Source organism: Aethalodelphis obliquidens, unplaced genomic scaffold (genome assembly GCF_003676395.1).
Source record: "Aethalodelphis obliquidens isolate GAN/ISIS:26980383/991018 unplaced genomic scaffold, ASM367639v1 scaffold32, whole genome shotgun sequence".
NCBI lineage: Eukaryota > Metazoa > Chordata > Mammalia > Artiodactyla > Delphinidae > Aethalodelphis > Aethalodelphis obliquidens.
The window spans coordinates 11,460,236-11,487,422 of record NW_020837976.1 but is presented as its reverse complement, the minus strand read 5'-3'; the positions used below and the strand labels follow the sequence as shown (position 1 = coordinate 11,487,422).

General features: G+C 37.9%; 1 protein-coding gene across 1 annotated transcript in view; it reads right to left on the bottom strand.

The window, feature by feature from the left end:
* Positions 1–27,187, bottom strand: part of ASXL3 (ASXL transcriptional regulator 3) — a 141,117-nt gene that overhangs the window by 52,449 nt on the left and 61,481 nt on the right. Inside the window, exon 7 of the mRNA XM_027127702.1 lies at positions 18,274–18,437. Coding sequence (XP_026983503.1) covers positions 18,274–18,437 — 164 coding nt within the window. The remainder of the gene's footprint in view (positions 1–18,273; positions 18,438–27,187) is intronic.

Below are 27,187 nucleotides of genomic sequence, written 5' to 3'. Positions count from 1 at the left end.
CAGCTCCAAGTAAAGGAATGCAGTAACTCAATGGGAGGGGCAGGTCAACAGCTTTCCTCATCCCCTTCTTTCCCTGACATGCAGAGGTTAAATTCCTGGCAAGTGTAGCCAAGAGCTCAGCAGCACCTTTCCTCTACCAGTGATCATTCTACGATGGTAGCTTTACACCAGGGGAAGCAGGCCAGGAATACTGGGACCATGAATGTCCTCACCTAAGCCACCTGTAGGGTGGAGCTTCCATTCCAGCAGAGGCAAGATGTGAAGACCACAGGCTACCATTCCCACCAATCTCTGCTACTAAAGCAGGAGTGTCACTCCTGTCCCTGGCTCTGGAACAGTGGCTCTAGATTTTTCCCAGGCCAAGAGGGAGTTGATAAGAACAGAGACCTTCTAAGGTTTCCCCCCAAGAACTGATTTTACTTAAAACAGAGTGCAGGGAAGCTTAAAGCTGAAGGATGCTCTTGAAACAAATGGAGATTTTGCTGGTGAGCAATTAAGGGGAGACTGGTAGCTCTCTAAGAGCAACAAGCTAGACCATAGGTCAACTAATTTATCAGAGAGAACCCGGGAAAGATACAGGTAAGAGGTGCCCTCCTAGAGTTCAAACAAATCTCAAAAACTAGCCTCAAAACCATCCCTGCAAAGTGGTCTAATTTAATTGGATCAGACTGTGGACAAATTTATGCCCCAAGGCATTGTTAAAAACAATAAAGCAATTAGGCAGCAATTAATGGAGCCTAAGGGCTGAGTGTGATACCAAATGAGATTGTGAAATTCTTTAGCACAGTCATTATATCTACCCATTAATTTTATCCCCCTTGCTTACCAAGGAAACAGAATACTTAGAAAGAGGCTAACAATGTTTGTGAATGGCAAAATGTAATTTTATTGTGACCACTGAAAACCTAATGTAAATTGATTATCCCATCCCCCAAAGCAAATATAAACAAATTCCTCAAGATTATGATAAATAATGATAAAATTACAATCAAAAGAAATATTCTCCTTCTTTAAGGAAAAAAATACTTTAAATACTTACTAGATTCGGCATAGGCATTTATAATGGTTTAACAGAGAGATCAGGGAAAGGAATAAAGAACTCCAGCATGACTGTGATCATGGCCAAGGCTATGCTCTTGGAGAAGAATCATCAGAGGCTTCATAGTGCAGGAAAATTCAATTTCACTAAAATAATCCAGCCAAGTCTCTAATCAAATTAACAGGAAAACAAAAACAATCCCTGGAGAAGGGTTTGGAGTGGAATCAGTATACAGGTGCAGATAACCTAAAATGTATGGGGAGGGGTGGGGCAGTGGTGGGGAGGAAGGGGGAGGAGCATAAAGAAATAGGAAAGAATGACCCATAGGCTGGAAAACAATCAGGCAAGAAAACTGCGTGTAAGAGGCCCTGATGTTAGATTTAACACAAAAAGGCTTCAAAGCAGTCGTTATAACTACCTTTAAATAATTAAAACCATTCTTAAATAAGTTGAGGAAGGTATGATGACAATGTTTCATCAAATAGAGAATATCAATAAAGAGATAATGACTATGAAAAGAACCGACTGAAAATTCTGGATTGAAAAGTAAAATAACTAAAATGAAAATTTCACTAGAGGGGCTCAACAGTACATTTGAATTGGCAGAAGAAAGAATCAGCAAACTTGAAGATATGGCAATAGTAATTATGCATTCTGAAGACAACAGAGGAAAAAGGATGAAAAAAATGAACAGAGCCTCAGAGAAACATGGGAAACAATTAAGTGTATCAATGAATACGTAACAGGAGTAACATAAAGAGAGGAAAGAGAGAAGGAAGCAGAAAAATAGTCAAAGGAATAATGGCCAAAACGTCCCAAACTCAATGAAAAATGACCTAAAAAATTGAAGAAGCTCAACATACTTTAAGTAGGATAAATATGAAGAGATCCACACCCAGACACATCATAGTAAAAACGCTGCAAGCCAAAGAGAAAAGTTTGAAATAAACAAGAGAAAAAAGACTTACTGTGTACAAGGGAATTGCAATACCATTAACATCAATCCAAAAATAAAATGAAGGAAAACAATCCATTTACAATAACATTAAAAATAATAAAATAGGAAGGGATAAATTTAACAGAAGAAATGAAAAACATACTCTGAAAACTAAAAAAAAAAATAGTTGAAAGAAATCAAAGAAGATATAAATAAATGGAAAGACATCCCAAGTTATGGATCAGAGGACTTAATATTGTTAAGATGGCAATATTCTCAAAAGTGATCTACAGATTTAAGACGATTCCTATCAAAATTACAACTGGCTCCTTTACAGAAATTGACAGGCTGATCCTAAATTCATTTGGAAATTCAGGGTCCCAGAACAGACAAAACCACCTTGAAAATTAAAAAAAAAAAAAAAAATGGCAGGACTCACACTTCTAAAAATCTAAAGGAAAAATTTTTTAAATATAAAAAAAAAAGATTAGAACAGTTTAGGTATTGACACAGAGAATATATTCTTAAGCTAGACACGAAACTCCACATCATACGTGAAAAATCAAATTTTCTATAGAGCTACGGATAATTTAAAAAGAGACTATAGACATTTGAGGAAAAACAGAAAAATCCCCAAAGCTTCTCTATCACAATAGCATTTAATCATATATTATTCTGACCCAGCTCCCTCCTTCCAGTTTGCTTGTTCACCTATTCCTACTATGACCATTCTTGGACTCATTATGACCTGCTGTCCACTCATCACTTTACTTTCACCCAGTCCATTGTTCCTCTCTCTTCATCATTCCCTTCCTTGTCAAGTTTAGATTTCCTGGTTCATCATGTTCCTATGATCCTTGCCCTTCTCATCGTCTGGATACGCCCATATGACAAAAGCCCGGTCCGTGGTGGACCTTGCCATTCTACAGCCAGTATTTTTGGAAAAATCCACTCTTTAAAGCAGACAGGTTTGATAACGAAGTCTTCAACTCCAGGCCACGTATCACTCACTCTCAAGCTAGCTTATTCTGCTGCTTTCAGTGAACTCAATTTCTCACTCTTCAGTGACTATTTCAAACTCCATTCACCTCAAGCTCTTTACCTTCCTCCCTATCTCAACATACCCATCACTACCAGTCCATGATTTTGACTTCTACCTTTTCTAGGGGGAAGAAGAACCTGTGGTGATCAGATGGGAAGCCCCTAGACTTTCTATTACCAAGTGTCACACCCATCTTCTTCACCCGCTTTCTTCCTTCCTTCCAGTTTTCCTGGAAATGGTGCTCTGCTTCCTTTCTAAGGAACACCTCTCTCCACCAGTGCTCTGATCACTGCCTTCTCCACCCCTGCCTTTGAAGAGATCATTAAAATAGGCAACCAATTTCCATTTTTACTTTGACTAGTTAACTGCTCCCTCTCAATGGGTCCTCTATTCCTTTGACAAGAAACATACTAAATCCTCCCCCACATGAAAAAATAAATCAAACAAAACCCCACCTCTCTTCTTCAATCATGCTGTTCCAGTTACCCTTATGACCGTCTACACTTCATAACAAATTTCTTACAAGATATGCCTGTCTCTATTTTTTCCTTCCTTTCTTCTTTGACTCAACCCCGATCCTATTCCAATCTGGCTTTTCTCACTATCAAATAAGTGAAATGGTTCTAAAAAGTACACTAACGAGAAACAAGGAATTAAAATGATCATCATTTGTAAGTGATATGATTATCTGGAAAACTCAAGGGCATAAAATGAAAAACAATGAAAAATTATCAAAAATTGAGTAAGATGGCTGAGAAAAAAAATAGCTTTCACATACACAACAATTCTATTACAGAAGGAAAGACCCCATTTACAATAGAAATTTTTCAAAGAGAACAATGGCCTCAAGGTACTCAACAAGAAATTCTTAGATCTAAGAACTTTCTCAACAAGGAATTCTAAGATCTAAGAAATTCTAAGATTTACATGCAGGGGAAAAAATGAAGCAGTCTCTCCAAATTGTCTCCTTCCACTCTCTTTTGAAGCCACTTCTAACTGGATTTTCCTCCCTACCATGCCTCCAAAATTGCTCTTGTCAAGACCACCTGTGAACTACACATGTGAAATCTGATGGTGACCTCTCCATCGTCATCTATTCAATACTTAAGCCTTAATAATACAAACCACTCACTCCTTAAATATTTACTCCCTTGATTTCAGTGATACAAACACTTGGTTTTCCTCTACCTCACTTCATTGGCTATTACTTTTCAGTTTTATCTGCAAGCTTAATCCCTTTTATTCTGCCATTAAGATATGGAAATCTCAAGGCTAAGTCTTGGGCCCTCTTCTCATTCTATTCTATAGTACTGTCATTTATATCCATGGTCTTAATTAACATCTATATGTTGGTGGTTCCCTTTTTTTTTTTTAAACTCATGCTTAGAACTCTAACCTTCAGACCTACAGAGCCAACTTCTTATTCAAAATTTCCATACAGACTTCTCAAAGGCACCTCAGATGCAACATGGCCAAAACTAAAAACACGCTTTTCTTCCAGTTTTACCTACCCCAGTAAATGGCACCAACCCATGCATCTATTGGCCTAACAAGACACTGAAGCTGAGTAACAGAGGAAACCAAGGCAGTTATAGTTCACAGGAAGAGAATCACAGGACCAAAGAAGAGAACCAGAGCACCTCAGAGAGAAAGTTCTGGACTTCTCCTCGGAGGAAACAATCGGGGGCTGGGCAAGAACTACTCACAAAGTCTGTTCTCGCCAGGCAGACTGGAAAAACACAGGCCTCAGTGATGGGGAAGAATCTGCCGTGGACTGAATTCTTCTGGCTCTGCCTAAGACAGCTTAAGGTTCCTAAGTATCGAGCTATTTACGAATACAGGCAGATCTCATTTTGCTGCGTTACTCCACTTCGCAGATATTGCGTTTTTTTTACAAATTGAAAGTTTGTGGCAATCATGCATCACGCAAGTCTATCAGCGCCATTGTTCTGACAGCATTTGCTCGCTTTGTGTCTCTGTGTCCTATTTTGGGAATTGTCACAATATTCCAAACTCTTCCGTTATTATTGTATCTGTTATGGTGATCTGTGACCTTTGATCAGGGATCTTTGATGGCACTATTATAATTGTTTCAGGGCACCACAAACCACACTCATAAAAGAAGGTCAACTTAATAAATGTGTGGGTTCTGACCACTCCCTCTGAAGGCTCAGATGAGGGTTAGCACTTTTTAGCAATAAAGTATTTTTTATTTAAGATATGTACATTGCTATTTTGGATATAATGCTGCTGTGCACTTAAGATACTAAGTATAAACATACCTTTATGTGCACTGGGAAACTACCAAGTTCACGTGACTTGCTTTACTGCAACACTTACTTTACAGCGGTGGTCTGGAACCGAATCCAAAATACCTTCGAAGTCTGCCTATACCTTAACTACATCAAGCTCACTTCCATGCCTGCTCACAAGCTTCCTCTCTCTTCTTGAAAATTATATTCCCAGGGGCTTCCTGTACACTCCTGCTTCAATGTTGTTTCTCCTGCTAGACTATAAGCTCCGTGAAAGCAGACGCAGGACAATCTCATGTAACATAGTATCCCCAATGTCTAGCACGTTGCATAGCCCACTGTAAAACTTCAATTACTATTTTAAATACAACTACTTTTTCCTCAATGGTCTTCAGCTTACTAATAGATATTGTCGAAATCATTTTTATTCTGTTTCAGTAACACACAGAGGGTCTTGTTCTCTGGACTGTCACACTGGGTCTATTTTTCGAACTGCCACATCTTTCCTATGTCGCATTATTGATCTGTCTTTTCATCGTAAGACAGGGAGGTCAGTAGGTGCTGGATCATTACTGGATATTGAGATGGTCTCTTCAGAAACTCTGTTGGGCCCTGTACAAGTCTTTCAGGCTCAGATAAGGAAAAAGTGCATGTTTACCCCACTGATGCTTCCCCAAGTAAAGGTTTGCACTTGTGGGGAGTAGCGATTCATTCTGTAATTAAAACAACGTATTAACCACATGTTTAAGGATAGATCAGTGAGGCTAGGCCTCCCTTTAGCTGGCAAAACAGCCAGCCTTTGGACATGACATAGAAAACCAGCCAACCCCTTAGGCAAGCATAGACTGGAAACATTTTCTGCAGTGTTGTAAACGTCCGCAGTTGAGAGACTAAATCCTAGGGAACATTTCCAGAGAGCAGGAGCCAGATAGAGATTTGTTTCTCCCGAAGCCTCCACTCTTGCCTCCGGCCCTGACAACTCAGCTGGTTTTGCCTAAGGTAGTTTCTACAGTCCCTTTCAGTGAAATCCCACAGGCAGCTCTCTATAGGCGGTCACTTGCACTTTGGACACCTCTCACCTCCGTCTAGTCTCACCTTCATCGCCTCCAGCAGAAACTCCTCCCAGTTTCTGGAATCTGGATGGCATTCTTCCCCCAGGTTCCAGGACTGATAAAGAAATATATTGATGGGGAAAAAGCCAGTGTCATTTTAATGGGAATCTAGAAGCAGAGAAGCAAATTCAATACGCACTTATACTGCCACCTTAATCCAGAGGTTCAAACGTTATTAGACTGTTTACTTCCTGCCTATAATTGATTCTTTATTCCTTTACACTGGTCTTTAATAAATTTTACAAATGGAATCAAAATATTTTCTCAGGCAACTTTATTTTTTGAATAGGGTTTGATAACTACTATGAGTTCTAAAGGTGATTTAGTAAGTGAAATCTGTTCTCTTCTTTCTACTCTTGAGCCTAGTTTAAGGGTAAGTCATTGTATGACACCTGTCCCTAATGGTCCACGGTGACCTTGGCATTACAATGCCCCTTATGAAAAGGACAGGCACTGATATATAATCTGCCACGTGCATGACTCCCTTTCTCAAATTCTAGTCATTTGTATGATAAAGCAAGGTTAAAGTTCCTTATTCTCCATTCCTGTATAAACTAGTAGTTAAGAATTAAACATACATATATTACTAAATAATTTACATAACAAAACGTGATTATGCAAATATTAGATGACAATAGTAAATGTTTATTAATCTGATAAGCCAATGGCTGGTGATCACACAGGGTCAAAGACACTCCCACAGGCCATGGGGTGGCCACTTAGTATTCAATATAAAGGAGAAAAAAAGCGGTTTAATGCACAGAATGGGATGTTGTCCGGGTTAAATAAGTTTGTGCTCTTCAATTAACTACCTTATGCACGGGACAGAATAGGCTCCATTTGTTGGATTGCCTATTATGTGCAATTACTTGCACATCTGTAATTCAATCCAGTCGAAACATTATTTGATATACACTGAAGCAGATCCTGATAAACAGAAGTTGATGTTAACTATCCAGTTAGCTAAGAAATGAATAATATCCAGATGAAATCACTTCCCTGCATGAGCATAAAGCTCAAATGGCGAGAATGGAAATACCAAGGCATGGTCTGCAAGGATATCTTTGGTCATGTATGATTTACTATCACCAGTAAGTGACTGAGGCTGGAAGGAATATTGGATTTCCTAAGTACTTTAAGATATGCTTTCAGAAGCAGGGAAAAAGCCAAAATGTCAGTTCCATTAAAATAATTACATTGCAGGTACGTGCTTACTTTACCTAGAGGCTTAAGATACGAGTATTTTTTCACATCTTTAATAGTTCTGAATTTCTATAATCTGTTTGGTAAACTGACATTTCATTGTATATGCTATTTGTAGAATACAATAACGGTATAATTTTAAAATCAACATATACAGTACATAGAGCAATCTCTAAGAAGAGCCTGAGTTATTGCAAATGTATGAGCTATTTCCATGGAAGAAAAAGATGGAAAGCCCTTTCCCATTTGTATTTATAAAGGCTGCGTGACTCTTTAAATATATACACTGATGCCAACAGAGCCATCAGAAATCAATAAATCACATTCTCATGTGCTGTAAAATGTCTGACACACACATTCATTTTCCTGGTCTGAAATTCTCTGCAAAAGGGACTGTGTAAATGTTCCATTTTAGTTTAATGACATTCTCCACAGTTAAAATGATGTGCATTATTACCAGTGAGTTCAAAAACCTGAAGAGCACAAAGCTAGATAGGGTTTTAAAGAGACTACATAGTACATATCCTTCATAGTACATATCCTTCAGTGGCCTGTCATTTAACAGACACACAGATATGAATGCAGGACCAAATCAGGAGATTGGTAAGAATGGATTGAAATGCTGCAATTACCACTTGGATGAAAAAATAATAGGCATAATTTATTTAGAAGCAGCTGGGGGATGGTCCTGTAAGTTATTTGGAGACACAGCCCCGAGAGGCCGACGCCACCGAATGGAGAAAGAGATGAACGTCACTTAAAAATGACACAGACGACAGAAATGACAACAATCTATTCATCAGTGACGTCCAACCTGAAAGTGTAACAAAAACCTAAATAACACTCCACCTGAGTTGACATTTATTCCACCAGTTGCCCTATATTTTAAAAAGGTCTCAAAATTGTTCTACGTAGACATCGTTTCTAAAGTACAAATTCTTAAAGAAGGGATCTGTCATGTATAATCTAGAAGGTTCTAAGAATTCTGCAAGCACATCTTGCAGAGAGTTAAGCAGAAAAGGCAACATCTGAAATAAACCCCAGCCCTGAATTTATTAAGCCAGTATTCCTACGTGGGGACTGAAGGAAGAACTAGCTACAATTCTGCCTGTTCACTGGCACTGAGCAATGTTGCTCTGGCCTCTTGTTTCTTTGTATTTGGTCTCTGAACCAAAATGCTGTGGCCAAGGAGATGACACTTGACCCATGCGTTTACCCAAACCTGATCATATTCTAAGTGTGTTATTCTGAGACTCTTCATTCAAAATGTAGCTTTCTTCCTTTAATCCACATTTTCCTTTCCCTGAGACCTCCACTCACTCTAGCTCCTCTGACCTAACTTTTCTTCCTATCCAGCCTGGACCCCATAATCAACCACCCCAACAAGCATCTCACAAGTCCCCCACAACCTTTCAGCTCCTTTGTAAATCTCCAACACCCCGGCAAAATCCAACTCCTGGCACCAAGCTAAGTGTACCAATACTTAGCACTGTGGGGTGGAAAACACAGAAGCAGACCAAGTGTGTCCGCTGGCATCTGAACTCAGATGGGGCCTCAATGCTGTTCAGCAGCCACTTCTTCCCCAGGATGAATCCACAGTACAGTCCATCAGGCTGCTTTCCAAAGCCTTTACCTCTTGTGAAACCCCTAATTCTCTAGCCTCTGAGAAGACAAATACACCACCACCCAGCTGAAAACCCCTCACTCTGCACCATACTCTTCACACTTAGTTATTTCTTCCCTCCTTATTTCCTGCTTCTCTCCTCTCTGATCTCAGAAATCAACACTTCTTTTTTTCTTAAGCCAGCTTCTTTACCAAGAGAGTCCATTCCTTGCCATCTCTTCTAAGACTTCCATCCATAAATAAAATCCTCTCTCTTCTATCGTCAATTTCTTCTATCAACTGCCTCAGTTTTTAGGACAAAAACATGTTTAAGCCCATCCTAGCTTTAAAAACATACCAATCTTTTGCTATTCTCAAAGGCGTAATAAATACTTACTGCCTAAAAGGGGTATTCAATTCTTCCTTCCCCCTCAAATCCAATTACCAAATCATGATGATTTTATTTCTAAAATGCCTGTATTGGATAGAATTGCCCCCCCCGCACAAGTTCATAGGTTGAAGCCCTAACCATGTGACTATATTTGGAGACATGGCCTTCAAAGAGGTAATTAAGATTAAATGAGGTCGTATAGGTGGGCCCCAACCCAATATGAGGGGTGTCTTTATAAGAAGAGAACGGGACACTAGTGATGCAGGAGAAGGAGGCTGTCTAAAAGCCGAGAAGAGAGGCCTCAGGAGAATCGAAATATGCTAGCATCTTGAATTTGCAGCCTCCAGAACTGTGAGAAAATAAATTGCTGTTTCTAAGTCACCCAGTCTGTGGTATTTTGTTGTGGTAGCCCTAGCAAACTAATACAATGTCTCATGAATGAGGCCTTTCCTTTTCACTCTTTGGCTTTGGCAAAAGTTCTTATGTTTATCAGATATGTTAAACTAGCTTTCTAAGTGGCTTCCCAGGCTATATTCATTGACTAGGAAAACACTTACTGAGCACTTACTATATGCCAGGCACAGTGAATGGGAGAAATAGAGCCACTGTCCTGGGGCTGTTTATTTTCATGAGGAAAGGCAAATGAACAGATACATAACCAAGTTAATCATAGACTGTGACAAGTGCAGGAAAGGAAACAAATAGATAACTAAGACAGAAAACATCCAGAGAGGCTACTTTAGATGGGAGGGGAGGAAAGAAGAGCCTTTATGAGGAGCTGACATTGAGACTTGGTGGAGAAGAACGGGCTGGCCTTGGCAAATGATGCTGAGAAAACATTCCTGGCAGAGCTGTGAGAAAGCACAGAGGCTGAGAGAGAACAGAAGCTGAGGTTTCAGGGGCAGGAAGGAAGATAGTGTGGCTACACCACAGCCAGGTGGAGAATGGGGGAATCTCTCCTCTATTCCATGCTTCATTCCTCCAATAGAGCTCTTTTTCTATAATATAAATCTAATGTCATGCCCCAAATGTAAAACCTTGCTATGTTCTACATGGCCTTTTTTACAGGCTTGCTCCAGCCTACCTTTCTAGCCTCAAGTTTCTCACCCTATACCCCAGTCATCTAAAATTATGCGTGGACAGACATCATATACTTCTCTGCCTCTCTCTTGGGTGCCAGGAGCATCATGTAGGGAAAGAGCATCAACTTGGCACTAGACAAACCTGTGGTCAAATTCTGGCTCCCGCGTTTTTACTTGGAAGAAGTTAGGTTAAGTCCTTGTCTCTCCCTGATCCACAGTTTCCACATATGAGGTGGGGTTAATAATGCAGACTCTTTGGAGAGTTACTGTAAGCATTAGTGCTCATCTCTGTAGGAGGCCTAGCACTGTAGGTAATCAGTATTATTATTGATACATATGTTTCCTCTACTAGGAATGCCTGACACACTTCTTAACTTGGGAAACTTCCTCCATTGTTTTGGACCTAGTTCAGTAATACCTTCTCTTGAAACCTTCTCCAACGCCCACAGACAGAACATAATCACCTCCTCCGTGTCACCTTAACACAATGCATATACTAACACCATGGCATAGCTCTGGACCTACAGGTCTTCACCTCATGCCCAGCCCCACTCTTCTCTAACCATTACTTCCCTCAAGGTAGGAAGTGGAACCTATTAATGTTTATATCACCAATGCTTATCCGGCACATAATACATGTTAAATAAACACTGGTTGAATGAATGAACTATATACCCTAGTCCTCCCCCAAACCACCAGAGTCTGCTTACAGCCACATCATTCTACTTCCTCAAAAGGTCTGTCATTCAGGAGCCCGGCAGGTACAGGTGGCTCATTCAAGTCATCACCGTTCAAAGAAAGTAGATTAAAGTGACTATTTATAAAGGTGTGGGCAGGATGCAGCAAAACCACAGAGGACAGTGCATTAAACCAGAGCTAATGATGGGGGCTAGTATTTGACATGAACGGTAAGGGGAGAAGCGGGAATTTGGACAGAGAGAGCTGTGTGGCAAGGGCCTTCTGACAGAAGCTGGTCAGTGGATGTGGCCCGTGCTGACCACACAGGGCAGGTAAGGGGCTCAGCCTCACTTTTCTTCCTCCACCCAATCCCCTGTTGGGGCTTCCCAAGAGCTGAAACCTATTAGAATCCAGAAGGCCTTCTCCTCCCCCTCCTGAGGAATTCAGGTCTGAAGCTAAAATTAACATAGGTCCCTGCATGAGGGGCTCACGATGGCTCAGAGTGGGATCACTGCGCCCCGCAGGGTGAGGTAGAGGGGAGGCCTGGGGAGGAGCTGCAGAGACAGAGCACGGTTTGGTGGTGGTGGGGCGCCTGTACAGGCCAGGCCTGATAAGCAGTGTCAGGGGTCAAGCAGGAAGTGGGGGGAAGGTGCCCAAGCAGGGTGGGTGGGTACGTGGGCCGTCATGGAAAGTCAGAGCCTCAAGGAGACCATCCCCATGGGGAGGTATGCTGGCCAACATGGAAGACTGGTTACCTACAAGGGGATTAATCGACTACTTAGATATATTAAGGATAATAGAAACTGAGTTTCTCACTGTCACTGTCAAACAGCTTTGGAAAGGGAGAAAACCAGAATGAACTATGGGGTATTAGATTAGCGTTGAACGTATTAGTGTGAATTCATGGTTTACAAGATATAGAGGAACATATAGAAATAAATGCAGATAGAAATTGTGCTATGTTTATATATAGGCTCATACTCTTTCTTCTATAAGATGTCCCTTATCTCCAAGACACAGAAGGAGGTGTTCACACACACATGCACACACATGTATGGATGTATGCATTCCTATATATACATACATATATTTCCTAGGTCTGTCATAGATCTGGGAGAAGCAACACCCCAATAGCAAAGAGCAAGTGTTTCATGAGATACTGACTTCTAAATACCATCTTCCACTAAAGGGAACCACGGCTCCTTGGAGAAAGGATTCATTCCAGGGCTGAGACAGGGAAAGTACAAGATGAGACTGAAACAATTCCATGTATTTTAAAGTAATGAAATGCTCAAAGAGTGATGCAGACACGTCAGAAGACACAGGAGCCAGCTTGAACAGGCTCCTAGTGACCAAATGTGGACAACTGAGCATAATAACCTATTGAAAAACTAGGAAACAAGGAAACCATACAGATAGGAGTAAGTGGGTAAATTGAGAGTCTCAAGAACAGGATATATCCTCACAAAATACTATTTAATTACAAAGAGGGAAGAAGTAACTTTACACTGAAGAAACTCGGCGGATACATTTTAATCAAATGACTGGGAGAAATCAAAATTGTGTGCCACCTCATAGGTGCAAGGAGAATATAGCATCATTTATCGTATTCCTCCCAACGGTACACAATCTGAATCTGATCACTAGGAAATATGACACAAACTAACATTAGCCTATAATCTTCAAAAGTGTCAAAATCATGAAAGTCAAGAGATGATTAAAGAACTCTTCTAGAATGAAGGAGAGTAAAAAGATACGACAACTAAATAAAATGACAGATTCCATACTGAATCTTGTTGCTAAAAGTGACATTACTGGGACAGGTGGCTAAACTTGAATAGAGTCTAAGAATCACACAGTAAGAATGATCAATGCTAGCTTCCTGATCTTGATTGGCTGCACTGTGCTTACACAAGAGGACGCCCTTGTTTGTAGGAAAAAACAGGCTTAAAGTCATAATATTACTGAGGGTGGGGGGAGGGATGGATAATGAGGCTTGAAACTTCTTCTCTAATATATCTTTAAATTTTGTGAAAGTTTATGATTATTTCAAAATTCAAAAAAAGAAAAAAGAAAGGAAGACAGAGGCATCCTTTCTCTTGATGCAGTAGTCCATACGTGGATTACTCTCCATATACAGCCTCCTGGAGCAAAGCAGAGAAAAGAAGGTGGAGGATGGATCTAAAGGAACAAAGAAAAGATGTCCCACTTACCCCCCAGTGACTTCCTAATGTCCATCTGAGACACTTGCCTGTACATAACCTCCCCATTGATGATCTCTCATGGATTTGCTATTTTCTATCTATTCCCTGGCTCCTCCCATACCCTTTCTAATACTTTCTTACAAATATATGTACTCCTTTGGGATGGCCATGATATCTCACAGGCTCATCAAATCCCATAGCTGACAGTATAATCTACGTAAATTTTAATCACTAATTCCATCTTCTCCAGTCACAAAACCTGAATATATATAGCCATCTTCGGACATTTCATATAGTTTATAGAAGCATCTCAACCCAACGTGTTCAAAACCAAACTCAACGCCTACCCTACTACAGTGGACATGATAGTTGACTTCTCCCCCACCCTCCATTGCATAGCCTCTAATAGGACTTCCTAAAAACCAGATTTCTAAAGTTTTCCTGACATCTCCACAGTGCACCATTCTACTTCAGGAGTTGGTGAGCACTCTAAAATTCAGGAGTAGGCCTGGTTGCTTTAAACCAATTTGCATATTCCACTTCCTCAGCTAGGGTCGTTGTTTAAGAAGTAGTCACTGTGATCTACTGATACGTAGTATCATTCTTGTGACTCAGGTTTATCTTTGAAATACTGGGACAGAAGTATTTTCCCCATGAATGTGAATCAATAGGCAAATACCCATTTTTGGATTCAGGTAGCCATCCTACTACAAAGGGATTCAGGTTTAGAAGAGTGCCAACAAGGGAGAGATTTTTTAAAAATGAATTCATTAAACACAGTTAAATGGGTCCTTGATAATAACTGAATTCCAGGACCAGCAACCAGAAGCCCACTCTAACCTCCATCTTATAATTACCTGAGCCAATAAATCCCCTTTATATTTAAGTCAGTTTGAGTTCAGTTTTCTGTTGCTTGCAGTATAATGTGTGGAAAGCAAACTTAAATATAAAACTAGTTGTGACACTGTCATAAAACAACTAGAAGTATGTAAAAAAATGTAATCTAAGATAAACAGACCTCTAGAAAAAGAAAGAAAAGTACAAATATAGAAAAAAAAAATACAGGCTGGCTTAATGATAGTTGGCACTGGCAAGGTAAATGGGAAACCTAGCTTCCCTTATTTTAAAGATGTAATAATGAAATAAGCCTTGGCTTCATTTGGCCCAGAATAGGACAGCCTGTAGGACCGCTTCAGGGGAGAAATCAGGCAGAAACCTGGGGTAGTCAAAGGAGGGAAACGAAAAAACTGGGAATTTCAAATTTTATAAAAATACGTGAAAACAAGCTTTTGTACAAGTGAAATTCATAGGTATTTCACATAATTACAGTACCTTCCACTCGCTCAAATAAATCTTTGTAATCAGATTCACATTTCCATGCCTTTCCTACTCATTCTGGCCTAGAAAATGGTGATGTTCACCGACTTTTGGGTTTTTATAAACTGAAGTGAAATAGACCGGTTTTGGAAGGTTGTTTCATCAAGTTGCCTGTTCCTTTCTGCTGGGAGATAGGGTTGAGCTCAACTCTAGCAGGGCCCGGAGAAAGAGCTCTAAACTTCTTGATGTCACATGCTAACAGGCCCACAGAGCCTTCCAGTCCTCCCAAGTCACCCTAAATAAAATCTCCATTTGCCTTCCAGACCTTCTACAGACCAACCTTCTTCCAGACCATCCCATAGGCAGTGTCATTTATTCCCACTCTTCTGGGTTGAAAATATGCCGGGAATTCAGTCCTTTCTTTTCTTTTCCAAGGCCAATGTCTAAGGTCAGACTCTTATCTCTTATTTCAACTACTGTGACTGTCTCTTGCCCAGTCTCCCTGGGTCTTATCTTTCTGCCTCTCCAATACATTTTTTACAGAGCTACTGGCTCCTAAGAGAAAATAATGACAATATGTTATTTATCCTTTGGATCTTCTTCTGCTGCCCTAGGTCCAGGCACTAAAATATTTATTTAAATTATTTTATGTATGCTGTGTCTCATTTGAGAAATCTCTGATGGTGCCCACTGGTTTCAGAAAAAGTTAAAAGAGCTTAATCTGCAACCAGGGTCATCGAGGTTTAGACCATATTACCCTTTAGCACAGCATCCTACCACACACACAGCAAGTCTGTGTAAACGACAAGCTCTCCCTCTGTAAAATTCACTTTCCCTTGGCTCTACTTACAAAACACCTACTAGTCCTTCAAGGTGCAAGTGAAGTATCCGTTCCACCATAAAATCTTCTCCAATACTACTTTCAGATTAAAGTTTTTCATCCTTCGTGCCTTCTGAGGACTTTATATTTCTATTTGACATTTATGTCACTCTGCCTGGTCTTATACTAAATTTGGTATAGATCTATCCAGTTATCAGACTTCTTTCCTAGTAAAGAGGAAACTGTATTTCAGCACGAGGTTGTCTTTCTCCTCCGTGTTATTCCTCTGGAAGATTCATTCCTGAAGCCTCTGTATTTAGCACAGTATATGCAGCACATAATACATGCTCAGTAAGTATTTCCTGAATAAATCATTTCCCAATGGACTACATGTTCTTTGAGAACAGGTATTGTGCCTTATTCATTTATATTTCTCACAGTGACTGGAAAAAACTGAGTAACAGAAACTGCTACAGGTTGAATTCAATATTAGGCTTATTGACACTGCCTCCTGGGTTCCTGAAATATTTGGCTAATCCAAGGACAATTTGTCATTTCTTCTTTCCAAAAAGACTGGAGTACTTTACATATGCCAAATCTTATTCCAGGATCTGGAGGTACAACTGTGAACAAGACAAACCACACATACGTTGAAGTGCAGGCAATAGTCACGTAGCTAATAAATCCACCTCCCCCTGCCAAAAAAATAAAGTTTTTCTAAACACCTGAACTCAATCCTCAGTCACACCAGCTTGAAAGCCAGGAATGATCAGGGGCTTCTCCCTAGACCTTGCTTCAAGTGTTATTTGACAAAATGTAAAATTGCCACCACTGGATGATGGTGCTAATGATGATGGTGGTGATGAGGAAGGTGACTGCACGGTCCTACTCCTCTTCGAGTTCAAGGCTATTCTCCAAATTCAAGCCCTCATTCTGCCTTTTGGAATAACTAAAATTGCTTTCTAACAACACTTTCATGCTTCCCATCTCTAACATTCCCTTTTCAGTATCGCCAGGATAATTTTCTTAAAAAGCAGTGATCTTATTACATTATAGCTCTGTTCAAAAGCCCTCAGTGTCTTTGCACTGCAAACACAGCGTGAACACTGTTTAGGCTCCTTAGTGTCACACTCAAGGCATCTTTCAAAATTGACTTCTAATTTGTCTTTCCAGACTCATTTGCATTGTTGTTCCTATAATCCAGACTCCCACAAAATCAGCTTTTGATTTGATATCTTTGAATCTTTCACATAAAATACATCTCCATCTATTTTATTCAAATTCTGCCTATACCTCTAGGCCCAATTCAAGGATCCTGTATTTGTCTCTGATTTTTTCCCTTCTACATATAAAAGCTCAGTTTACTTTGTGCTCTCCCCCCTAAGCTTACCTGTTTCTACCTCATATTTTCATTGTTCAGGAATACAGCTTCTGTATCCAACTAGAGTGTATTTAATCATTGATTCAATAAACATGCAATAGGCACTTACTAATAGATATTTCCATTATTCCCAAGCACCAAACATGTTTTATATTCATAGTAAATACTGAACAAATTTTCAAACAAAAATGTACTCAAAGTCAAAATAGTATTTTTCTAAATATGAACAATAATCTCCACCAGAGAGATACATAAGAATGATAGAAGACAGCAGTTTATCAAATTTTAAGTACGTATGAAAGGGTGGGTAAGTTAGGAGAAAACAGAATCAAATAAAAAGCTAAGAAAATTTATTCAAAATAATGTGGAAATATTGAATCAATCTTGCCCATTTCAATTTATGGATGTACCTATCATTTTGAGATACAAATTCATAAACACATGCACATTATGTCCATCAACTGGAAACTATATACAGTGTCAAAATTTATTGAAATGAGAATCACAAGGAAATGTAACAGTTTTGTGAAATTTAATAAAAGTTTATGCGATGAAATATTTTTTTTCTTTTCAAAGGAAACAGCTTTAGAAGATGATTGATGCCTGCTATTATGAGTCTATATTTGTATTTCCTTATTTTAGAGGCTTTTAAAAAATACAGAAATACACTTAAAGCACTTTTAGTTATACTAAAAAAAAGATAAAAGGTGATTATTTATAGGCAATCATATTCACGATGATAGACTCTCAGAAGCCAAATCCAAACATAAATTTTAAATGGTTTAAATGGTTTTTGGAAAGAACTGAGAATGAAAATATTTACATAATTTCTTAGAAACCCTGGCTTTTTATTGCTGCACTTCAATATTCCCTCGGGGCAAAGGGGAAGCTACTTCAAAGATTTATTTGATACTGGAACGTTTGATTTCTTTGTTTTTCCTGCCCAGTGTAGGTAGGTCTGTTGTTTTCACTCTATGGCAATGTGCTGTATTTTAAAGTTTGAATTTGCTCACTAGTGATCATGAAAAATGAGTCTGTTTAGGCAGATTAAGCAAACACACCAATGCTAGCATTTAAGTATATAAATTACACAAATATACTAGATTATTAGAAAACTATCCATCCATGTATCAGTCATCTTCGATAACAGACCTGCCAGTTCATAATAATGTAACTGGTGACTAATACCAAATGTCTGAAACTTCTACTTACCTGCCTATCCACTTCTGGGAGCAAAAGCAGGAGGTATTGTTGAAAATGCTGAGGTAAGGAAGCAAACGTATGTTTATTTATTAATGCCCTCAAGTTAGTGTTGACAAGAATAGATCCCGGGGTTTCTATGTCAATATCCTCAGCTTTGGTCCATTTCAAGTGTCCTGTGATAAATAAGCAAGAGGTATGAATTCACTATAGATTGGGAAAAACATACACCTGTACACACACATATGTATACTGACTATATATATATATATATATAATATATATATATTTGATAATGTATTTAATTCTGTCTCTTTTAAGAATGATATTTCAGAATGAAATCTCCAAAGTTTCTTTGGGTTTCTATCTTGCCTTAGTTGTCTTTAATTTTCATAATGTCTACTTCACTCAATACCATCTGTATTTTTAACTCAAAGTAGCACCAGGTCTAGATAAAGAAGTATTTTAATTACGGTCTTCCAATTAATCAGAATCCTCAAAAACTTTAGGAGCATAAATGGTAACAACTACAGTTTTTGTAGATTCTATAAGACTTAGGATCAATGATAACAATAAGAGTGCTGTTTATTTTAATGGAGATAATGAGAGCATTATAGCTGATAGCTGTGTGCTCCCCAAGTGTCATGCACAGCACTAAGCACTGGAGTATTTCAGAAGATGCCTATTCAGGGTGATTTAAGGGTAATACTTTAAAACAGCAATCCTTTATAAAAATATTAGCTGTGAGGCCTGAAATGCCAGTATGCTTTGTAGGATAATTCTACAACTCAGGTACAATGACCTCCAACAGACGGCTGTATATAGAGCCCACAATTCGAAATTACGACACACAAGGGAACAATCCACCATAAGGGACAGTCAGCTGATGCATCAAACGGAAGAATTACCACTCTCAGTTGCTTGAGTTAAGAGAATCACTTGAATGTGATTTTAATAGAGTGTGATTTAAATCAAGGGTCAGCAAATTATTGCCCACGCACTATATCCAGTCCAGTGGCTGCTGGTAAACAAACTTTTACTGGAACACAGACATGCCCAATTGTTTAGCTACTGTCTAGATGTGCCTTCGCACTACAATGCTGAGTTGAATAGTTGTGACAGAAATCACATGACTCACAAAGCCTACAGCATTTATTCTCTGGCCCCTAACAGAAAAACTTGCTGCCCCTTGTTTTAAACAATAGAAACAAAAAAGAAAATAAACTCATTATGAAAAAACAGGACACTGTAATTTTTAAAAATAGGCAGATTTGAAACAGAAACAGATAGAACTTCTAGAAATGAAAATTTAGTTTAAAATTTTTTAAAAATATTCCATGGATACAATGAAATAGCTATTGAATAAATATAGAGTTGATGAAAATATCTTGAATGCAGCATTAAAAATGATGAGTCAAGAAAGCAGGAGAGAGAAAAAATAAAGGGAATGGAATAAGCAGTCGGGATGCACATTTACAGGAGTTTGAGAATGAAAAAACACAGCAAATAGCAGAGAGGCAATATTTGAAGAGCTAACGTCTGAAAGTTTTAGGACTGAAAAAATGATAAAAGTCCTCAGATAAAGCAACATACCAAATCTCAAAAAGGATAAATACCCATTCCTCCATCCGATGTGTTGAAATAGCAAAACATCAAAAATAAAAAGAATACCTTAAAACAGTTTCGAACAAAAATAGATTACCTCCAAAGGGATCACAATAAGACACAGGAACCTTATCATCAATAAATTACAGATGACAATGAAGTATCTTCAAAGGGCCAAAAGAAAAGAAGCATTGATCTAGAATTTCGTTAATAAAGTCCCTTTAAATGGCAATGATATTAACGATATAAGAATATTTTCAGTATCCAAAATGGAAACTATCCCTTAGAGAATCTTGCTGAAAAAGTACTAGTGGATGTTCTTAACAAATAAAGAAATTAACTCAAAGAATGAATGAGTGGGTTGCAGAAGCAATGACAAACTAAAAGATTCACAGACGTGAGTAACTCCAAATAAACATTAACAGTGAAAAATAATACTAACAACTAATGAGAATTAAAACAAAATGGAAAAAAAACACAAAAAACAGGAGACAGCAATTGCATGAGAGATGGGAAGGTGTGATTGAAATGAGAACACCATATAACCCTGGCACTGTTTGGAAACAGGAGAGATACTGTTAGTTTGTTAAAACTCTACAGGTAGTGTCCTTCTTTGTTTCTTGTAAGGGTCTTTATTTTAAAGTCTATTTTGTCTGATACGAGAATTGCTACTCCAGCTGACTTCCATTTGCATGCAAGGGATCAATCCAAGATTTAACAATTGTAAATATTTATGCACCCAACATAAGAGCACCTCCATACATAAGGCAAATGCTAACTGCCATAAAAGGGGAAATCGACAGTAACACAATCATAGTAGGGGACTTTAACACCCCACTTTCACCAATGGACAGATCATCCAAAATGAAAATAGCTAAGGAAACACAAGCTTTAAATGATACATTAAACAAGATGGACTTAATTGATATTTACAGGACATTCCATCCAAAAAACTCTGTAGGTAGTCAATGGGAGAAATGGAAAAGACTTATAACTTCCAAATAAATTCATGGAAGGAAAACTCAATCACATGAAGGCATAAAAGGAGAAAAAGAAATTTTGATTAAGTCCCCAACACAGTAAAAAAAATACAAATGGATTTCATATTAGATTTTAAAAGCAACACAATCTGATTATATACTGCTTTACAAGAGATATACTTAAAATAAAAATCACATGGGACAGAAGAAAATGAGGAGATAAACTAAGACATACCAGGCAGACATTCAAAACATAAAAAAAAGCAATACTACAATATTAACATCAAAGATAAACAAAGGTAAAAAAAAACCTTATTGGGGATAAGAAAGTAATTCCTTGAGTATAAAAGGAATAATTCACTGGAAAGATACAATGACCTAGAGCCTGCATCCATTTCAACAGCATAGCATTCAAAATTTAAAATTGAGAGAATTAAAAAGAGAAATTGGCACTATATAATGCCAGTGGAACATCTGAACATATTTTACCAGACATTGAGACAACAAGCAAAAAACTTGTCTTATGAATACCAAGGACTTTAAAAACTCAATAATCGATCTTAAACCAATGAATTTAACATAGGACACTGCACTGAGCCCTTAAGAGAAAGCAATTTTTTGGTCAGCACTCAGGAAACAGTAAAGAAAACAAAAAAACAACAAAAAACCCCCAAAGCTGACCACTGAGTCTCAACAATACTGAAGAATAATATAAAACCTCATCTCTCTACCCACAAAGAAGTAAAATTAGATATCAATAACATAGCAACTCTCCAATCTTCCCACACTCATTATATATTTGGACATTTGGAAGTACACTTCTAAGTACCTCACAAGTTAAAGAAATGTTTTGTAATGGAAATTACAAAATATTTACATTCTAAATGATAATGCCAAAATTTGTAAAATGCAGCTGAATTTGTTTTAAAAATAAATTGTATATATTCGAGAGTAGAAAAAATATTGAAGGTTCAAGAGTTAAGTGTGCAAATCAAGAAGTAAATGAATGAACTACAGAATAAAAACCGGAGAAAGAAGAAAGGAGAAAGATTGTAAAGAATAAGAGCACACATTCATGAAACAGAAAGGAACAACGAAGACCATCAAGAACAGAAAAAGGATTTTTTTAAGACTAATAAAATAGGTATAAATCTAGTGAGAGATGGCAGAAATAAACATGAATAGGCATGAAAGGTAGGCACATAATTTGAGATACAGTATAGATATACAAGGCAAATAAAATTGTAATTGAAATTTGATTTTAAATAGTATAATATGCATAAAAATCATACTACTATGACTTTAGCCAGTATCTCTGAAGACATAAAGTATTTCAAGTTTGCAAATTTTCAAATTATATTAAAAATAGCAAACCTCAATAAATTTGTGAAAACTTTTGTAAAATAAACAGACAACCCCTCCTTCCCCACATACATGCACAGCACATATTACAAATAGCTCTAAAGACGAATTTTACCAATACATCAAGGAACTCTCCCCCCACTCATTTTATACTTATTCCAGTGAATACGTAAAGAAAGCTCTTCAGTTCACTTTATGAAGTTAATATAACTTTTATTCCAAAATAAGGACAAACAAAGACAATATGAGAGAGAAAATCTGTTGGCCAATCTCACTTATAAACACAAAAAGTACAAAAATTTTATCTATTTTTTTTTGCCCAACAAACTCCTAACATTTGTTAGGAATGAAGTCAAGGTGACAGGTATATAGATATATGTTTTATTAGCATCTGTGTTTTTCTATATGTTTCAAGTATTTCACAGGGAGATAAAATAGACTACAAGAAGAGAATTAGGAAGAAGCTTATTTTCTCAGCAGAGAAGGCAAAGGCAAAACCTAGAGACAGAAATGTTGAAAATACAGGAAAGGAATTTGCTTAATGCTTACGTATAGCCGAAATACTCTCCATATGAGGGAGTTGAGGTCATTTACCAAGAGTAACTTTGGGAAGGAGTATTGGGGAAATGAGAAAATCATAAAATTTTAGAAACATGTATTATGGACAATGTGAGAAGTAGAACTTATGCTGTTGGTTACTATTTGGTATGGTTCAAAATATTTAAGGGTATCAGGGAAAAAAGAAAGACTATGTGCCTCTCTAAATGTTTTATGACAAAGTCAAAAGAAGATCTATTTCAAAGATGTCCATCTAAGCAAAATTATGTTTTATAATTTTGGAACAAAGACAGAGCAGATGAACTTACTGCTAAATTTGTTGCCACACAGGATGTTTAATTCCATTTTAATTATCCTTACATACTTACTCTTAATTGGCTTAAGAACAAGCTCATTATATCTGATTGTCTTATCTCATTAAAGCTGGTACCTCATCTCCCTACACTAAGCAGAGGAAGAAAAGAGGTAGTCATTTTAGTGTCTAATTCCTGGACACTAGAGAGTATAAAGTAGCTGAGGTCCGGAGAAGCAAAGAAGCAACAATTGCCGAATTGCCACAGTAAGTGTCTGTGCTATAGAAGACGACACTTTGTAGTCATAATAAAAATCATGGGAAAGTGTCTGATGAGGATCAGGGAAATTGTTATTTTGACCAAAGGGAGTCGAAGAGCACCAATCTGAATAAAGGCTGCAGACTTTGGAGACCTTGCTGGCTTAAAGCCTCCTATTTCCCAGAAGGGAAGCCACACGGTATTTATGCATAAAATGTGCACACAAGATGTAGTCACATACACTCACACAGAGGGAAGGAGCACATGAAAGAGGCAGACCAAGGCCTTTGGTTGCAAGAGGAACTGCCCAAAGAAATACAGAAAGAGTTCAAAACGAGAGTTCTTCGTTGTCTCAAAGAAATTAGAGACGAATGGATTCTGAAAGAGCTCAGAGAAGAAAAATAGGCTTTCAAAGAGTAAAGTCTAGGGAAAAAAAATTATCAGAGGGCAAAATCTAATCATCTACGACATAAATCCAAGTACCCTTTACAAATGAAGAAATTGTGTAAACAGTCTACCGGGGAGCACTGAATCCATTACCATATAATACCAGGGGGGTAGTGAACTATGGGGATTATGGTAAAAAAAAAAAAAAAAAAGATTATTAAATGTTAACAACCTTGATGTTTAAAAAATAATATAACAAAAACATGGAGTTAAGAGGGACCATAAGTATAATTATCTCCCTATCCTTTAAATATATTGTCCAAAGCTTGAGTAGTTAAAATGATCATCGCTCCTATTCCAGTTTTTCGTATTTTTAGTATCTTTGGAGAGAACTTTTAGATATGAATATATCTCGTGGCGATGTTTAGCAATTTTGTTTTTGGTTTTACTTCCATTCTTTTTTATTATTCAGGCTAAATTTAATTAAATTTAGTACTTTTAATTAAAATGATATAATTCAATTTTTCTAAGATGACCCCTGACTATGGCTACACGTTAGGAGATGTCAAATAATATTTATAAAACACTGGGGGAGGTTATTTTTTTTTATTATTTTTTTTTTTTTGCAGTACGCGGGCATGTCATTGTTGTGGCCTCTCCCGTTGTGGAGCACAGGCTCTGGATGTGCAGGCTCAGCGGCCATGGCTCACAGGCCCAGCCGCTCTGCGGCATGTGGGATCTTCCCGGACTGGGGCACGAACCCGTGTCCCCTGCATCGGCAGGCAGACTCTCAACCACTGCGCCACCAGGGAAGCCTGGGGGAAGTTATTTTTGATGATAGTATTTAGGGTTACTCTTCAAATTTATTTTCCTGCATTAATTTATTTCAAAAGTATGTAACATTTTATGAAACCAGCAAAGTTGTAATTCTTCACTACAAAAAGATTAAACCAAATAAAATATATTGGAATGAATCCCAGAAGTTGAGCTCAGCAAGGACATTTATTAAAAACCCCTCAGAGATATCCATTAGAAGCTTGGATTTGTTTAGTAAGTAATTTTTAAACTCCCACTGTGTGATTGGGTAGGAAGAAGCATAATTAAAAACTGGTGTAAGTCAACGACCCCTAATTCAAGAAACTTACATTTTAGTTATGATTCTAAAACGCTGCACAGAACAAAGAATCCTTTACTCTGTAAGATTCCTAAGGTCACAGGACATCAGAAACATTACTTTCTAGAAGACACATGGGATTCTATCTGGAGATGGTCACCTTTAAGGCCCTTTCTTTCCTTTTGCTTGTTTTCACTTTCCACTGTATGGTGCTGGGCATATACTGGAGGCTTAATAAGTACTACCAACTTCATTTGCACAAAATAAGCCATTGTACTCAGCTGCTTGTTGGGTTACTCAGTCAGTCAGCGTTCCTTCCTAGTAATCACCTTCAGGTTACTTTTGACCTTAAATCCCACCTTCTTCCTCTGATTTTACAGGATCAGCCAGGAAATGTTTTAGTTGCTAGCTCTCCTTCTATGTGTAACTAGTGTACCTGCATTTTAACACCCATGGCAGGCTCATCATGTCATAGACACTATGCTACTCCTCAGTGGTGCCCACAGGTCTACAACACAGGCTGGATGATTATAGACATTCAGAACATATTCTGAAATAATGGTTTGGACTTTGGAGCTAGCTGTGCCTTGGCTTGTAATAGCTGTGTCATTATGGACAACCCTCTTAACTCTCTGGGCCTCCGTTTCCTCAGCTGTAAAAGAAAAATAATTCAGCTGTACATAATTGAAGTAAATGAGATAATATGTCAAAGTACCAAGACCACTGCATTAAATACGGGTAGTTTTCCATTCCTTCATTAAAGTAGCTTCATTATTTCTACTACTTAGTAGTCTAAAAAGAAAAAAGCAGGTTAAAAAGAACATGGTGGTCTCCTTTATCGCCTTTTAAATTTGCTAACAAATTAGCTGAAAACCCTTTACTGTATGATTGTTAACCTTTCCTGTATGATTGTTAACATGTAAGATGCTAAGCGGCGTGCAGGATTCCTAGGTTACAACAATTAGAACAAGAGATCCTGATTGAAGACCTGAGCACCTGACAGGATCCTGACAAGAGTACAAGCCTTGTTGAACCCCAGCCCTGAAGGCAGCTAAGTAAAGAAATGAAGAGGTCCCCATGCCTTGAATTTTCTTAAACTCATGATATGGCATTGACTTTCCTGAGGTTGTAGCAGACTGTTTTTAACTGAAGGTCACTGACTTTTAAATTACTTAGGGTAACATAACATGATATTTGGGGGGGGGGGGGCTTCTTTTTTTAGTACATTCTTTACATATCACTCTCCCATTACAGTTTCCAGCTTCAGAAGCTACTCAAAGTACTTAATTTAGAAAACTCAAAAAGACTAGGAAAAAACATGTCAGTATATATGTAGGTGTTTATAAACTAACACATATGTTTTGGGCTAGACAATAACTATAAAATGATTTAGCCTTGGAAACAATGAAAAAGATAATTATGCTGTGTTTAAAGAATTTAAAACAAACATAAATTCTGCTTTCCCAAAGATCTCTTACATAAGGCTATCTAAACCCCATTCAAAGACTTTACTGAAAATATGCTCCCAGAATTTAACAAAATCCTGGTATATAGTAGGCACTCAATAGATCTTTACTCAATAAATAAATAAATGGGTTAAAATCTTGCTTGAATTTTACAAACAGATAAACTCTGCAAATAAGAATTACCCTAAGTTGCCAAGAAAGTAAGTGGCAGAACCAATAATGAAGTTCAGGTCAATAAATCTGTACTTTCTACCCATCATTTTACAAAATGTTACAATGATCTAGGTCATTATCATTACCCTAACTCAGAGGTGAAATAACTGAGAGAGAGAAATGAAGCCATTAGGTCCAGACATGCAACGAGGCAGGTTTGGTCTAGAATTTTAATGTTCAGCCTAGGATACGTTTATTTTCCTCTTTTTAGTTTCCATATTCCTTTTCCCCCAAAATGCTGCTATTGAGTTCCTGATGAAAAGTTATCAGGAAGGAAATCTTCAAATGAAAACCTGGTACTGACTTGCAAGACCCAGTAACTGTCTGCCACACTTCTCGGCAATTGTACACTGTTTTTCAGACAAGCACTATTGAATATTTCAAACAGCATAAGATGAAAAGCAAGGCAGAGCAGTTTTACTGCAGCAGACCCCAATGACAGTGTACTCTTCAGTTCAATGAACACTTTATAAAAGTTGCATTTTCCCCCCAATACAATGTATTCCGATAAAGTGAAACCCAGTTTCAGGAACAAAACACTGCATGTTAGACAGAATTATGACTTGGCAGATAATTACTTTAATACGTAGATCGTTTTAAACCTCTTATCTTTAGCCTCTGCTTCATCCAATAGTATCATTCACAAATTTAGCAACATGCTTAAAATCATTCCATTGTAATATGTTGCAT